Source organism: Gymnoscopelus braueri (assembly GCF_963280865.1).
Source record: "Gymnoscopelus braueri genome assembly, chromosome: 20".
NCBI lineage: Eukaryota > Metazoa > Chordata > Actinopteri > Myctophiformes > Myctophidae > Gymnoscopelus > Gymnoscopelus braueri.
The window spans coordinates 7,056,979-7,074,715 of NC_137622.1; the positions used below are offsets into that span (position 1 = coordinate 7,056,979).

At 44.3% G+C, this 17,737-nt stretch overlaps 1 protein-coding gene across 1 annotated transcript; it reads left to right on the forward strand.

Annotated features, from left to right (window-relative positions):
• Positions 1-2,766: 2,766 nt before the first annotated feature.
• On the forward strand, positions 2,767-12,859 carry fgf16 (fibroblast growth factor 16). The gene is made up of 3 exons (XM_080416230.1): positions 2,767-3,394; positions 7,726-7,829; positions 11,918-12,859. Exons 1-3 carry the CDS (start codon positions 3,118-3,120, stop codon positions 12,158-12,160), a joined length of 624 nt encoding a protein of 207 aa, XP_080272356.1. The 5' UTR covers positions 2,767-3,117; the 3' UTR covers positions 12,161-12,859.
• The last annotated feature ends 4,878 nt before the right edge of the window (positions 12,860-17,737 follow it).

Below are 17,737 nucleotides of genomic sequence, written 5' to 3' on the forward strand. Positions count from 1 at the left end.
AGAAATAAAGTCTTGACACTGTGATTTTTTTCTTTTTGTTTTATCTGCAGAGGTGGCGGCAAGTCGGGGCCCGTCGTGCCATTGTGCACGCAAATGGTAGAAAATCCCCATTCAATCATAAATAAAAACCTATTATTCATTTCTCAGGTTATGGCGCTGGCTGTGTGTCTCCCTTTCAAGTCCTCCACTTGAGCATGATGGCACAGCACACACATGAGCACCTGAAATATCAAACGCTTGACATCACCGTTCTGAAGGTGCTCTGAGGTTTCCTGTGGGGTGAAGGGGGTGGCCAGTGGTGAAATGTAACTAAGTACATTTACTCAAGTACTGCACTTAAGTACAGTTTTGAGATACTTTGACTTTACTTGAGTATTTCCTTCTTTTTTTTACTTCCATACTTCTACTATTATTTGAAACTTTAGGTACAAGTTAGGCTACTTTGCAGATTTAGAATATTATTACAAAATATAGGCCTACATTTAACCACTTAAGCCCTATTTCATTCTTCGGCTATTCGAATATAGCTGATCTATAAGCTCACTCAATGCATTGTATCATAACAAGTTAACCCGTTGTAAGCTTAAGATCAGCTATTTTGAAAAAGAGAGACAAATACTCAGGTAAAATTTTTAATACAGGCCTCTTAACAGAGTATCTTTTATATTGTGATACTGCTACTTTTACTTAAGTAAAAGTACATCTTCAACCACTGGGGGTGGCAACCTGAAGCTGCTCAGACAAAGACTACTAATTGTCTGACTAAGTAAGGTAATACGCATTTGTGAGGCTAATACCTCTCTTTTTTATTTGTTGTTGTTTGAACCACATTAAGCAGAGATGTCATTACTGACGGATCATCTGTCTGATCAAAGAGCATTTTGGTTCCGCTCCCTCTGGGAGTTATGAGTCTGATTACCATGCAACACAATTCCCAGAGAATAAGCATAAAGGACAGTTTGTTTTAAAGCCTGGACAGAGTCGGTGCAGGGGGAAAAGTCAACATTTCTGAGGAAATCGTGGTCACTTCGTGGACAACAAGGCATGCTGCCCTGTGGGTGATTTTAACAACGAGGGCCAAATGCTGATTCCTGCTGAATACCTGAGGTCAAGAATCATCTGGGGTCAACCTGAGGAGCATCAGTTGTTGTGAGAACGCCAGAAGCTCTCAGGCCATCTGCTCCATGGTTCCACAGTCTGGGTGATGGTGCACTGTCATCATCAGTGCACACTTTTGGAAGATGTTCTTCGCAATTCCTTGTGTGCAACGTTCCAGCAGCGGTTATAAGCTAAAGAAAGCTGCTGCTTTGGAACATACATTGCTACTATAAATGTTGAACAGAGGGGTGAGGAAGCACCTGCTCCCAACCAGGAGGTGGAGAGAGAAATGCTTCCATGAAAAACCTCCAACCGCAGGGTGGCTTTTTGTGTCAAAACACTTTGCGCAGGAGTTTGGATCGCTCTCCGTTTGCGCACAGGTTCTTTTGATAATGTTGTGGGAAAATGTGTGCCTGGTACTTCCCCCCCCCCCCCCTTTTTTTTTTAAGGAGAGCGTGGGGGGATCTAAGGAGAGCGCCGGTGTGTGGCCACAAATTTAATATAAATCATCGATTGTCTTTTTGGTGATGTCGCTGCTGGTACAGCAGATTTATAAGACATTTCAGCTTTTCAGCTTTGTGTCAGCTTCCATTTGTGTTTTAATGATGATCGTCTCTTGCTTCTGCATCTGTAATGCATTCTAACCCATTAAGACCGGGAAAGCATCTGTGTCATTTTAGATTTCTTTGGCTATTCAAAAATAGCAGCTCACTGAGCTTGTAGATCTGCTATTTTTGAAAAATCGTGAACATTTGGGAAAATCTTTGAATATATATATTTTTAAAGCTAACATTTGTAACTCAAATCTTTGCTTTGGGGTGGGGGTCCCTGGAACTAAATATTTTGAGATGGGGGGGTCGGTGGCCATCATTTTGGGGGTCCTTCGCATGAAAAAGTTTGAGAACCACTGATATTATAGCAACATACGTTTAAAAAAAAAACTGTTAGGATTTAGAAGACATTTGTAGAATGGGCCTATTTTTTTCTTTTTAGAGAAGCCAATTATTTTTTACCCCCTTTTTTCAACCCAATTTAGTAGTTATGCCAATTAATTCCTCCCGACACACATTTCTGTGTTGTCACTGGCTGCTGTTGTATCCTACTGACTCACCTGCCAGTGAGGAGCCCCCACCGGGCGGACGTAGGGCCTTCGTCCTACTCCTCCCGCCCAACACTCCCTGCTGACAGGTGCCACCCCCCCCCCAGCCTGTAGGAGTATGTGCAATGACCAGTATCACCCTCCCCGCACCGGCTTCCCTCCCCCAAACACAGGCCAAAATTGTGTTCGCATAGACGCCCGACAAAGCCGGATGCACCACGGTGGATTCGAACCCACAACCTCTGATGTGATGTGGGCAGGGCAGGCACTTTAACCACTGCGCCACCCGAGCGCTCGGTCTCAGTCTCAGGTCTTAATGGCTTAATGCACCGCAAACCGTTCCCAGAGTTCTTCTCCCTGCCCTCGGGTCCGCTGCGTGGCTCCATCACAAACCCTCCAACCCGCAGTCAGGAGGAGCGGTCAGGACTCAGACTGAGCAACATGTGAACACTGGTGTCGAGTTGGATCTGTTTGCTCGGTCAACACGTAGAGCTTCTAGCGGAGCGGGGGACCAGAGGAACGACATCATTAAACAGGAACAGTTTTGGACTCAAAAGTAGAAAGTCACTCATTCGGCTGGAAAAGTGATGCGCGTAAAAAAGAAGGGATGCCAGCCAGGCGTGGCTTGCATGTGAACATCCAATGTGAGAATGCGTGGGGACGTTGTATGTATATAATAGGCTCTTTCCATCTGATAAACAGAGATATCAAACTGATGAATATGCTGAAGGAACCATTAATGAAGTGAACGGACTGTACCGAGGAGGAGCAACGGCACCAAGGGGGACGCTTTGTGCGTATTTATGGATCATCGGACTGCTACATTGCACCGAGAGCCTTTTCTTCTCCCTCAATCGACATCATAAATCTTTTAATTGCATCTGGAAACACGTTGATTGCAAGGCTGTGTAAGTAACACGATGGCAGAACTCGGGACTGGTTTTCTGGGACAACTGGATTTGGATTTACAAAGCTTTCCTGCACTGGGGAATATGCCTTTATTACCGGAGTCCTCGGCGGGTCTGGATGAGCGGCTGGGACAGATAGAAGGGAGGCTACAGAGGGGGTCGCCCACGGATTTCGGGCACCTGAAGGGGATCCTGAGGAGAAGGCAGCTGTACTGTCGCACGGGCTTCCAGCTGGAGATATTCCCTAATGGGACGGTGCACGGGACCAGGCAGGACCACAGCAGATTCGGTGAGGCTCACTGGATACAGGATAGGTGGGCACTACAGGGACATCTGGGCACCTCGATGTAAAATTGGCTATTTTGTCCAAAATGTAAAAAATAAATGAAGAAATCCGATATTTGAAGAATGGTCTTAAGTAATGTTGTAAGGTATAGGCCTACATTACATGCTTAAACATTTGACAATTAAGGTCTAATATTTCTGCAATTGCTACAAATTGCTACAAAACCTGTATAGTCATTTTGGTGCATAAACAAGAAGTTGAAGGATACATTTAAGTCTGATAATGATGTAATGTGCATGTTCACATCGTGCATACTTTACTCAGACCATTTTTCAAATATTACATTTTGAAAAATTTTGGACAAAATAGCCAATTTTACATGGAGGTGCCCAGATGTCCCTACTCCCTAGTGCCCACCTATCCTGTTACCATTCACTCTGCATTTTCACTCTGCGGCTTTTTTCTTGTGTTGACAGCGCAAGATGAGTCGTAGCCTATAGGCTACTACTTTTGATAAAATACTTAATAGGGTGGCAAATTGAAAGTGTATCAAACTTTGATAAAGATTCCTGGATTTATATCGATTAGGTTGGTTTTCTAACCTAATACAACTTATTTCACGTGGCCAAGTAATGGTCATATTGTGGTGTGGGGGGTGTTTTCAGTCACTCAGGAGACGCAACACACACACACCTTTAAAACCACTTCAACCCCAGCATCACGCCTATTCTGGGGGGAACATTCGCCCCAAAAAATAGCAGATCTACAAGCTCACACTGCTGTGACAACGGCTGGCGAAGAGTTGTGGTGTAGACGGGGGGGAAAAACGAACCAAGTCCAGTTGTAAATCAGGTCCGTTTCACTATTGCAGTGGCTCTCAAAGTGGGGTCCGGGGACCCCCAGGGGTTCTTGAGGGGGTTCCAACTTCCAGGTGGTCCCCAGCTAAATGATGGAGAGTTGGTAACCAAATGGACCCTTATAGATATTTAACTCTTACGGGTCCATTTGTTTTCATTTTACTCTCATTTTACTACTCTTACATTATTCTTAAACATCTGCATTACTTAATTTGCTAGAAGTTTACACAATTATAGATTGTAGAAGAATTGTTATTTGGATCATTGTGGGCCACTGGGCCAGTCATCTCTCCTATTGGTACCAACATCAATACAGCATGGAATTGTGAACAAAATATCCATCATTATCCAATGACAACAAAACATTCTAAAGTTTTGGGTCTGAGAAGATCAAATGGTCGTCCGTGGCTCAAATGCCGAAAAAATAATGGACCTTGATATGAAAAAGGTTGAAAACCGCTGCACTTTAGAGTTGAAGTGGTTCAGTGACATTGGGGCGCAGGTGTCTCTTTCTCTAGCTCTGGTCCAGAGCGTTAGCGAGTTCTCTCTAACGCTCTGTTAGGAGCGGACGTGCTGTTCTATTCCCATGGACTGAAAATTACACTACCGTGCGAGGTCTCCGTCTTAAGTAAAACTAAAATAAACTGTTTCTCTACTCATCAAAACAAAGGCTGTTTTGTGTTTTTGAAAGTGTATTATCCAGGGTGGAAAGCCTCTCAGGACCCCCACCTTCTCTGTATAATACACTTTTCCAGACGGAAATTATTTGTATTTACTCCACTGCGCCCTCTACAGATTTGGTCAATGGTAATTTATGCTGACTAGATCTGTAGAGGGCGCAGGCCGCAGGTGAGTAATTAAAATAATTTCCGTCTGGCGGACATATTGCCCCAAAAAGTGTATTATACAGAGAAGGTGGGGTCCTGAGAGGCTTCCCACCCTGGAGAATAGACTTTCAACAACACAAAACAGCCTTTGTTTTGATGAATAGCCAAATAGTTTAGTTTAGTTTTACTTAAGACGGAGACCTCGCACGGTAGTGGAATTTTCAGTCCACTGGTATGAATAGCACCCGCTCCTAACAGAGCGTTAGAGAGAACTCGCTAACGCTCTGGACCAGAGCTAAAGGGTCTGCTCTGCGTCCGTGCGCACCCGTTCAAAGAAAGGATTCAGCTGCCCATACACGCGCTCACACGCACGCAACCCTGATTATATTATTATTATTACTACTACTCAAAAATCACGCGAGGTGTGGCTTGCACGAGAATGATAAACAAATGAGGTCAGGGGGCAGATATGCGCATTTCTTGCGCCTCATGTCCATGCAGTCATTCTGCAGGTGCAGTTGGAAAAGAAGGGAATAGCTCTAAATGAAAGCATGACCACTGTGGAATTCAGGGAAGGTTTAATGCGTACTCTTCAGCCAAAACAAGCCGGTTTACAGGGTTGGGTGGTCCGTTTGTGTTTGTCTCTGGCTTCACTTAGCCTTTTAAAATGCAAGGTCTTTGTCAGTGCTGCGAAAGGAGGGCCATGGCTTTGATTAAAGGATATGAAACACGCTCCTCACCCCCAGAAATTAGAGGGATGTTCTCTGTCATTCTCTGGCATCGAGACGGAGTCAGAAAGATGGGGACCAGGTGGCCTGAGTTGGCCAATGCCAGCTAAGACACCCAGCTGCATTCCCTCGAACTGACTAACGTGTGCGTCGCAGTGTGAAGGAGTTCATAAACAGCCAATAGCTTTTAATTACACAGGTTTTACCCTTAGCTTTGAAGTAGACGACTTGCTCACTTTACGGCAACTTCCTCTGAGTCAGCAGTGTAGACAGAACCAGACGTTTGTCCCTACCTATAGGGCCTATAGGTAGTGGTTCTCAAACTTTTTCATGTCAAGGACCCCCAAATTGACACTTATTAGCCCGCGGACCCCCATTTGAAAAGATAGGCCAGGGACAAGGGATAAGACTGAGAAGATTTTGTACGGTTCTAGCAGTGATTCTCAACCATTTTCATTTCATTTTCATTTCAAGGAACCCCAGTTTAACATGCATTAGGCTACGGACCCCCATTTAATGGCATTTCTATCTCTGGGACCCCAATTTATTTTGTAAAATCAATGTTAATTTAACTCAGAGAGTGTACATTTGTAAACTCTCTGGTTACAGACCCATAAGGGTCCATTTGGTTCCCTAACTATCTATCATTTAGCTGGGGACACCCTGGAACTCCCTCAAGGACCCCTGGGGGTCCCTGGGCCCCACTTTGAGAACCACTGTCCTATAGGCAGTGGCTCTCAAACTTTTGTTTTCATTTCAAGGACACCCATAATTCTGAGACTGTGGTGTTCACTCTTCTGTCCCCCAACCAGTGGTTTTCAAACATTGTCATGTCAATTAAGGACCCCTAAATTGATATGTATTTGGTTGCAGACCTCCATTTGAAAGGATTAGCTTGTAGTTTGGCTATTTTCGAATAGATGGAAAATAATAAGCCGGGGCTTAAGTGTTTAAACTGTTTCTCATTTTGCTGGGGATCCCCCTGGAAACCCCCCTAAGGACCGCTCGGGGTCGCCGGACCGCACTTTGAGGACCACTGGTCTAGACCAGTTAAAACAAAGTCTGTGCTGTGATATATTTATTACAAAAACAGAGATCAGTGCTGTCCACATCTGTCTGTTCAGTTGTGATCTGTCATCGGTTAAAGCCAAATACCCCAAGTTCATTACATGACCTTGACACAGCGAGCAACTTGACTTCAGAGCCGTAACAGCTGGCAGCCGCCGGCTAATATTGAACTTGGCTACTAAAAATTCTAAATCAAGCCAAAAGTGGAAGAGGAGGAGGGCCCTTATAGAGCTTATTGTGTGTGACGACACGACAAATGATGTAGCCCTCGACCTGGGAGTTCCCACCCAGCCAATCCACTGTGTGTTTGGGATATTGACTCACTTTTTTATTCACTTACACCGTGTACTCACTGGTTCACTTGTTATTCACTGGTTCACTTGTTATTCACTGGTTCACATTTTATTCACTGGTTCACTTATTATCCACTGGTTCACTTGTTATTCACTGGTTCATTTTTTATTCACTGGTTCACTTATTATTCACTGGTTCACTTGTTATTCACTGGTTCACATTTTATTCACTGGTTCACTTATTATCCACTGGTTCACTTGTTATTCACTGGTTCCCTTGTTATTCACTGGTTCACTTGTTATTCACTGGTTCACTTGTTGTTCCCTTGTTATTCACTGGTTCACTTTTTATTCACTGATTCATGGTTCAAGTTCAAGGTTCAATGTCCTTTATTGTTGTTACGTCTTGTGTACAGGTACATAAGAGTGAAATGTACTTGTTATTCACTGATTCACTTGTTATTCACTGATTCACTTGTTATTCACTGATTCAATTGTTATTCACTGGTTTACTTGGTATTCACTGGTTCACTTGGTACTCACAGATCCATGTGTTCACAGGTATCCTGGAGTTCATCAGTCTAGCCGTGGGTCTGGTCAGCATCCGAGGCGTGGATGCTGGACTTTACCTGGGCATGAACGAGAAAGGAGAGCTCTACGGGTCGGTAAGTCAAAAGCCCCACCCCCACTCCACACGCACTACTTACACTCTAATGGAGCCAGGTGCATCAGCATCTATACGAATGGAGGTTTTCAGACAATTGGCACAAGGCAGGTTCTCAGTGTCAAAGCAGCTTGGCGTATCTGGGTGTATCTTCATTGTTATTTGGAAAGAGGATCCTGTGAGAAAACGTTGTGTATTAGAAGGTCAGTTTGTTATGGAGGTCTCTCCAGAACACAGATATGAGAAACATAGTCAGACAAAACAAGGACTGCTGATTGTTTCGCCGTCTCACACGCATCTCATCACCTCTTGTTTTCTGGCATTTTCCTGTCGTGTAGAGCCAGACCGATTTATCGGTTTGGTCGATACATCGGCCGTTAACGTATTTGACTTTTTGGACGACATCGGTATCGGCAGTTATGCAGCCGTTATGTGTCCCGATTTGTAACCACTTTCAACCTGCCGTCCCTATGTTGGGCATTTCCGAACATTTCCAAAAGTTGTAAGCATTTAAAAAAAATAGCCGGTCTACAAGCTCACTGTAGATATGCCATTTTTGAATGAAACTTTAATCTTTCAAATTGACTAGAATTGTTTTAGTCCCTTTTGACAAAGTATCGGTAATTGGAGGGCTAGGTCTCTCCAAAATCAGGATCGCCATCTGACCCAAAAATCAGGCATCGGTCGGGCTGTAGACTTCGAGATTTTCAAGTGTGCCCTGATCCAGAAAAGAGTGAGAACCACTGACGTATTGTAGACTTGTTATATCTGAATAAAGGCCACAAGAACTCAATGACATGACATGAGCTTCTTCTTGGGAGGAATTCTGACACATCTTATGAGATTCTGAAGGAGAGAGCTTCTATTTGCAGCACAGGAGAGGAAACCGGTCTCTTCACTGCGTTTTGGGATATGCGAAAATATTTACATATTTCCCACAAGTAGAGAGAGAGAGAGGACAGCATCTGGTTCTAGGTGAATCCATCAGGGCTTCTCAGACCGTCCCTCCTGTTACACGGACCATTAGTATACACATGTAGAACTCACACAAGTCTTTATATCATCTATAGCAGTGGCTCTCAAACTTTTTAATTTCAAGGACGCACAGTTTGATATGCATTAGGCCACGGAACCCCATTTGATACCATTATTTACCCCTGGGACCCCAGTGTAAAATCCTCAGTTCATGTTCATTTAAGGGTCATTTAGAACCCCTGGTGGGGTTGCATCATGTTCTTCTTCATGGCCCACGTCTCAGGTAGGGTGAAAGTTTAACCATTTCAACTCTACTGTGTGTATACTTAGTTAGTTGACCAGGGTCCCCCCCAGGGCTCTGTACTAGGTCCTTTACTTTTGTTGTGAGCTTGTAGATCCTATCCCTATTTTTAAGGATAGGATATTGATAAGGAACACAAACGAAGGGTGGGTGTAAAGATAATTGGAATTGATCCTTTCTGTCGCCTCTGGATGAATCAACGGAAATTCAAACCTTTTTTTTTTTACCCGCGGAGACATACTGTTTTCAGACAAATATAAGAAAATTTGCCTGAATTTGGCAATGAAAAAAACAAACTGTCATACCATCATTTGAATTACCGGCTTGTCACTCTGGACACGAAACATCCAGGGGTGAACGCATGGACCAATCCCAATCACGTTTAAACCCACCCTTCATTTGTGGTCCAAATGATCTAAAAATAGGGCCCAGGTAAAAAAAAGAAAAAGAAAAAAAAAGAACATAATACTCCTTTAAGAACAGGGGAGGGATAAAGGCAAAGAGAGGGTGGGTGGGTGGGTGTCTGGTGGTTAGGGGTTGGGGGGTGGGGGGGGGGTTACTCATATCATGTGTCCCAGGGTTCTACCTGAGGGCCTCTGAGGCTCCGACGGCCCCTGGCTTTGAACAATTAGAACAGAGGCTGCCATTAAGCTTTAGCCCATTATGTTGAAAATAATTGTGCGGATATCATTACTGTGTCCTATCAGAGTCTGGTATCCTGCAGCTTTGACCCTGGGAGGGGGGTTGTGTGTGTGTGTGTGTGTGTGTGTGTGTGTGTGTGTGTGTCGGGGAGGGGGGGGGGGGGGGGGGTCATCTGGTAATCACACACCTGACTGAGTCACCTGACTGACAGAGGGGAGTATGTAGACATGTCTGTCTGGGACTGAGGGCCCAGAGGCCCCCAGGGGCCCAGCCAGGACCAGGGTCAGCTATAGACCGTCATCAGAGTAGACGAGTGCTTCCATCCCACCGTCTTGAGACCGTGACACATTTTTGATCCTGCAAGGATTTCTCTCTCTCTCTCTGTGTGTGTGTGTGTGTGTGTGTGTGTGTGTGTGTGTGTGTGTGTGTGTGTGTGTGCGCGTGTGTGTGTGTGTGTGTGTGTGTGTGTGTGTGTGTGTGTGTGTGTGTGTGTGTGTGTGTGTGTGTGTGTGTGTGTGTGTGTGTGTGAATGGAGCAGGACCAGTCATGTGACCTCCGGGGCTGTGTTTACAGACAACATCCTACCACCGCACAGCCTCGGCCTGAATCACTTGGTTCTCAACGTCGGGTCTGGGGACCAACATGGGTCCAAATTGACCTTTACGGTCTGTAACTCTGACAGTGTACGCATGGTTCCATTTGTACGCTCTCAAGAGTTAAATTAACACAGAGGAGTTCACAGTGTAGATCGGGGTCCCAGGTGGTAATCAAATGGGGGTCCGTGGGCCTAATGCATATCAAACCGGGGGTCCTTGAAATTCAAGTGGTTGAGAATCACTGGCCTAATTGACAACGTTGTAACCGCTTTAAAAAAAATGAAACCGCACAGCTTTGGGACACCGCTGCGACTCGTTGGTGAAACACGTCCTAGAGCCATAAGCCCTTTAAAAAGCCGAGATTAAGCGACCGCAGACACTTATGCTATCGCGCAGCAACGCCAGGCCGCCGTCCTCCCCCTGCCAAAGACAGACCCAAAAACAATCCAACGGGACAGAGTTTTTACAGCCGTTAACGACGCCCCTGAGGTTGGGCCTTCTTAAAAAGCGGTTCCAGGAGCAGAGGCCCTTGTAGCGCAGCCATCGCATGACTGACTGGTCTTGGCAGGAACGCGACCGCAGAGCCGGTGCCCTGCATTGTTCTCACACGCTCTCGCAGCCAACAGACTCTCACCTGCTGAACCCGCAGCCATCGCTCATGCTGCGCTGTCAGAGACGGCCCGGGCTCTGAGAGCTGCTGTGTTGTGTGTGTGTGAGAATGTGTGTGAGAGAGTGTGTGTGTGTGTGTGTCTGTGCTTGTGTGTATGCATGAGAGAGAGAGAGAGAGAGAGAGAGAGAGAGAGAGAGAGAGAGAGAGAGAGAGAGAGAGAGAGAGAACGTTGTTCTCGTTGCATCACAGGGAGTAACATAATTCTCCACGCACACTGAGAGGTTAACAGGGCTGAGGAGTGAGGTTTTGGGTGTAAAAGTATAAAGCTGCTGGTAATGACTTTCCCTCGTTTGTCATAACGAGCACCTGCCGAAAAGACTTTCTTACCGGTTCATTTCAGCCGATGAAATGGTGCAAGTCCTCCAGGTGCTTTGAAAGAAGTTTGACACATACAAGAAAATGTATTAATGTGAGGACATAGTTGCACGCAGGGTGAAGCGATGCACGATATCACCGCTCTTGGCCAGAAACCTTGTATCCATATTTGTATGGGGTTTTCTTTCTCCATAGATGAATGGCTTATTTCATACTTGGTCGAATGACGATGTCACGTAAACGCAGTGAAAACAGCCAGTTTACAGTAGTAGCTCTAGATCAGCTGTTTTTGCTACATGTAGGTTGAAAGTCTGTCTGTGGGGTTGTGGACAATGGACATACAAGGTTTCCGCCCGACAGCAACCACATGTGTGTCTTTATGAGTGTAATAACCCAACAAAAAAAATACATATAAGTCTACCATACATATATCTCTGTTCCATCTCTTGGCTGGGGCTGACACATCAACATCGTTTTATTAACTACTACCACATGAGCCGTGCTGTATCATATCACTAAGATGTTGGTCTCTCTCTCTCCCTCTGTCTGTTTCTGTCTGTCCCTCTCTCTCTCTCGCTCTCTGGCAGAAGAAGCTCACAGCGGAGTGTGTGTTCAGGGAGCAGTTTGAGGAGAACTGGTACAACACGTACGCTTCGACCATGTACAAACACAACGACACGGGACGCTTCTACTACGTCGCCCTCAACAAGGACGGCTCGCCGCGAGAGGGAGGCAGGACTAAAAAGCACCAGAAACTCACCCATTTCTTACCCCGGCCGGTGGAGATCGACAAGATCCCACAGGCGTACCGGGACGCCTTCCAGTACAGGTGACCAGTGGCGATACTGGGAGAGGTACCCCAGTCTGACGGGGCAGAGATGGAGAGCTGTGGTGGAGGAGGGGCTTGGATGTTTGAGTCTCCTCTCGTGGCAGAACTCTGTCTCCTCTCCTCCTTCTGTCCTTCACCTCCCCCCTCCCTTCAGAGGCGTTTACATTTGCCCCCCTGGTCCACGCGGCGAGCCCACTCCTCAGCGCAGCACAGACATAGACATTGCGTGCGTGTTTTCCTGGGATGCTGCCGCTCCGCGTCAGCCTGCTGACCACGGATCAGAGGAGGAAGTTCATCTTCGAAGGAAGAAAAATGGAGAGAGGAGTGTCAGGTCCTGACAGGAAAGACGCTGACCTCAGATCTGTAGGACCGCTCGGCTGCCGGGTCGGGACACCAAATCTGTGCCGCAGTCTCACGTTGTCTGAGGAACCACTATGAGAAGTGAACGATGGTTGCTGAGTAGTACGGACTGTTACTGGGTCACAGAATGAATGGATGAATGAATGGATGAATGGCTGAAAGTTAGAGGGACGCTACGAGCTCCCGTTGCAGATCCCATCTGGTGCATTCGTCATGCATTGTCATGTTCAGTCATGGCGACATGCTAGAGTAGCTCAACCTGAAGCCCAAAAGCCTAATATCTCTCCTGGCCAAGGGGGAGTCCCTCTTGGCCTAGCGGCAGATTATTTCCCATGCGGGAACCTACCAGTCGATGTTTGTTTTCCCACACGGGAGACCTGGGTTCGAATCTCAGGTGTTACATTGGTGCCGCGATCCAGATCGGGTCCCTCGGTGGGAGGGGCTCAAAGGAGCTGAATGTAGCAGAGTAGCTCAGCCTGAAGCCCAAAAGCCTAATATCTACCCTGACCAAGGGTTGATATTCCCTCTTGGCCTAGCGGCAGAATATTTCCCATGCGGATTCTAATCTCAAGGGTGTTACACTAGCATGCCAGTTCAGTTCAGATTGAGGGTGCAATCCACATGCAGGTCAGAGCAGACATGACGATAGATCATTGTTAAGTGTATAAAATGGGCAGTTTATGACAGTTACTAGAGACTCCAGTATACTGAGAAGCGATTGCATAGTTTCGTTGATGGGAATGTCTATGAGACAAAAAGGAGGTCAAACTATTATAATGGGGGTCCTGTGTTTGCTAAATGCTCTTCTAAATCGAATATGGAAGCGGGCAAAAACCGTGTTTGCCAATGTATGACGTTGGCAAATCAAAGAGCACTTACTGCCCCACGGTTCTCCTGTCTGATCGTCACGTTTAAATGAAAACCTTTAAGTAGCATCTCGTCGCTGTCGGACAGAAACTTTGTAAATCTCAAGATTTTACCTTTTTAATGTTTCTTTTCATAAATTAATGCAGTTTTATACATTTTCGTATGACAGTGTCATAATGTAGAGAATTGTTTTTGACAATTTACGCCTACAATGACATGCCCAAAGTAGGGACGCCAGATTGAAAGTGGTTAAGTCTGTGGGGTTTATAAATATTTAAACAATGAAAAGTATTTAACAAGATCAAAAATAATAACTACATTGGATCCATTCCTGAAAAGGAACAGTTTTGGACGTGCACGGTTTCCACCCGACAGCGACGATCTTATAGTTCTATGAAATGCCGGTGAGTAAGCTTGGGGCTGACTGTGGTTTATGACAGAAGTAAATCTGCATTTTGTGATGAACTTTGAAAGGAGGGCGACTTGTAATGTTCAGAGTGTCCGGAACATTATTAAAAAAAGAAATGCAAGCAGCGGAGGTGTACATATGGGTGATCCTATTTATGAGATGTACAATATATTTATTTTCTACATATAAAAATCTAAATATAAATCTATATATTTATTTATTGCAAAGACTTTATTTTGTAATGAACTTGAAGTTATCTGAACTGTAGATTCTACTGAAATTATATAGAAAAAAAGCAAAAAAAAAGAGAGAAAAAAGAATTGAGATGAATTTGACAATAAAATTGTCCTGCTATTGAGCGCTCATTGTGAGACTGTTTTTGCCTGGGTAAAGGACCTAATGTACCTATTAAAACCACATATGGATGATATGTGAATTATGTGGAGTTTTTGTTCCACCGTTTCTCAGCCTCCTATCTGAAGCAGACTTCGCCCAGCCCTGAGAAGGACCCTGCGAGCCAGAAGCCTGTGATGGGGGGGGCTGGCAGAAGAACCGCTTGCGGTTGAGTTTAAGTTCCAGAAAAAAACCACCACAACTTTCAAACATTCAAGTGGCTCCGTCTCTTCCCTGAAAAAAAGAAAAAAGAAACTGAAAGAAAGAAAATGTTTTGGGACCTGCTGGTGATGTAAGAACATAGTAATGTAAGGGAAGTTATTACAAGTTCTGCATTAACGTTGAACCCTAGCATCCCTATTCTGGGGGGAACATTTGCAGTGGTGTAAAGTAACTAAGTACATTTACTTAAGTACAATTTTGAGGTACTTTTTACTTCTACTCCACTACATCTCAGAGGCAAATATTGTACTTTTACTCCACTACAATTATTTGAAAACTTTAGTCACTTTTACTTTGTAGATTTTGATTATTATTACAAAACATACACTACCCACTATATACATTTCGGCCATTTGAAAATAGCCGATCTAAGCTCACAATGCGTTGCGATGCGACGCATTGTGAGCTTGTAGATCTGCTATTTACAAAAGATTTTTATACATTTTATACATTTGAAAACTTGTGAAATGGGGCATTCTGCATAAGGAGTACTTTCTACTTGTGGTACCTTAAAGGAGGAGTTCACCCAAAAAATTACTTATTTTCTATCAATTACACACCCCATGAAGCCTTGATTTCATGGATTTATTTTTGTTTTTGTGGCATTCCTAAGACAATAATTTGATGACCGTGTGTATTTCCGGTAGGAGACACAAATAATCTACTTTGTGTCTCCTACCGGATACATTAGCCGGTAGGAGATGGGAATCAAATTATTAGCTTAAGAATGCGACAAAAACAAAAATGAATCCATGGATTCAAGGCTTCATAGGGTGTGCAATTGATAGAAAATAAGTCATTTTTTGGGTGAACTCCTCCTTTAAGTACATTTTGATGCCAATACTTTTGTACTTTTACTCAAGTACATTTTGTATTCCGGACTTTTACTTGTAACGGAGTATTTCTACATTGCAGTATTGATACTTTTACTCAAGTAAAACATTTTAGTACTTTTTGCAGTAGTAGATCAGCTTTTTTCTTTGGACTTGTGTAGACGGTTAAAACCAGACCGCACAGAGCCGACCCCAGCCAACTAAAGTATACCCGTAGGATTATTAAGTATAGTGGTTAAATTAATAGAAAGTGTTTAAATTAACAGAAAGCAAAGTGTTAAAAAAAAAGCAATGCCCTCTGCGTGGGTTTGTCCTCATCTCTAAAAAGAACAGCGAGCGGCAAATGTGGATCAAGTAATAGAAGAGATCTTTTCCCAGGGGAGAACACCCATACAATCTCATGGCAATTTGCCCTCCTAAACCCTTTACCCGGCCTTATCGTACAGACCCTCTCTGTTCTGTCTCCAGAAGGTCTTAGTCAGCCTTCATCCACCGTAGAAAATGTGATTCCTTATGCAACTGGATCCCCACCCTTAATTGGCTTTACACATCAGCACGGATTTAGAGTGCAATGATTGGTTGTCCAAGACAGGGGCCTCACAGGCTGGGGCCGTAGCGTAGGAGCGTCTGCGGCGGGGCCCTCCGTCAAACGGACAGAAACAGCTGCCTGCTCCACGGCCAGCCAGCCAGCGGGGATGTGCAGCAAACCTGGAGTGGTGGTAATCCAGGGCTAAGAGGGGATGGGATCAACATTTCAACATCTGCAATAGTTGTAATGTTTCTCCAATGGCAAATTTCTATAAGCTGTGAGAGCAGGGCTCCCCCGGGGACAGGGGAATGGAAAAGCCCAAAGACATGGAAGGGGGAAAACCCTGGTAGACTGAGAAATGAAAACAATACGAGGAGCAGGAGGAGGAGGAGAGGGGGGGGGTAGATGAAAGATTGAAGGGAGAGGAGACCGATGGTTAGACAAAAGTGGGCTTAGATGGTCAGATAGTTCTCTGGGTGTCCTGGGGTAGTGCAGTGCTTCAGGTCAGACAGACCAAGTTATCTGGCCAGAGGACACCTATGTCTGATGGCCTCAGGCATCAAGGCCATGTTCACACTGGCAACCCAGACTGTCATACGACAGTGATTCTCCGCCCTTTTCATTTCAAGGACCCCCCCCCCCCCCAGTTTGATATGCACTAGGGCTATGGACACCAATTTGATGCATTTTATTCTGTGGGATCCCAATCTACACTTTAAAATCCTCAGGGCTTTTATACAAATGTACACTCTCAGAGTTACAGACCCTTAAAGGAGTAGTTTACCCAAAACATGACTTATTTTCTATCAATTACACACCCCATGAAGCCTTGAATTGTTTTAGTTTTTGTCGCATTCCTAATAATTTAATGACCGGCGGAAAGATGCTAATGTCTCCGGAAGGAGACTCCGCAAGTATCCTACCGGAGACTCAAGTAATGAGTAATCAAATTATTGGCTTAGGAATGTGACAAAAACTCAAACAATTCAAGGCTTCATGGGGTGTGTGCAATTTTGATAGAAAATACGTTATGTTTTGGGTGAACTACTCCTTTAAGGGTACATTTAGACAGCTGCCCATTCAATCCGGGAATCAAAAATGTCTTCCAAATCAGGTTTCTGAAAATGTGTTGCTATATCAGTGGTTCTCAAACTTTTTCATGTCAAGGACCCCCCAAAATTACATGTATTTGGCCACTGACCCCCATCTCAAAATATTTAGTTCCATGGACCCCCAGAAGCAAAGATTTGAGTTGCAAATAAAAAAATATATATATTCAAAGATTTGCACACATTTTCATGATGAAAAAAAAAAAGCAGATCTACAAGCTCATAGCACGCGGCACTCTGTGCCAAGCTATGGGCTTGTATATCTGCTATTTTTTAATAGCCAAAGTATAAAATAATGGTTATAGCTACATGGTTATAGATTGAATGGGATAAATTGAGCATTACTCACACCTGTGTCGTTACGTCACATGAACACAGCAACCAATGCAGATAGGGCGAGGACACAAATCCAATATGACCACTTGTAAACAGTGTAACAGTGTGGACAAGTCAGTCCTGAAGATGGTGTTTGAGAAACAAATCAGATTTGCCTGCACTCTGAATAAAACCTCAGTTGGCAAAACAGAACAGCATTATTAACCCATTCAATAATGTTTTTTTTGCAATAACCATTATTTTATACTTTGTGCTATTATTATTTATTTATTTTTATCGTGACAATTTGTGCAAATCTTTGAATATATATGTTTTTTTAAACAAACATTTTTAACTCAAATCTTTGCTTCTGGGGATTCTATAATTGGCTTCTAAATCCCAAGTTCTTTTGAAAAAAAAAAAAAGGTATGTTGCTATAATAAGTCGTTCTCAAACTTTCTCATGTCAAGGACCATCCAAAATGATATGCATTTGTCCACGGACCCCCCCCCCCCCAAAGTAAAAAGTTTTGAGTTCAAAATGT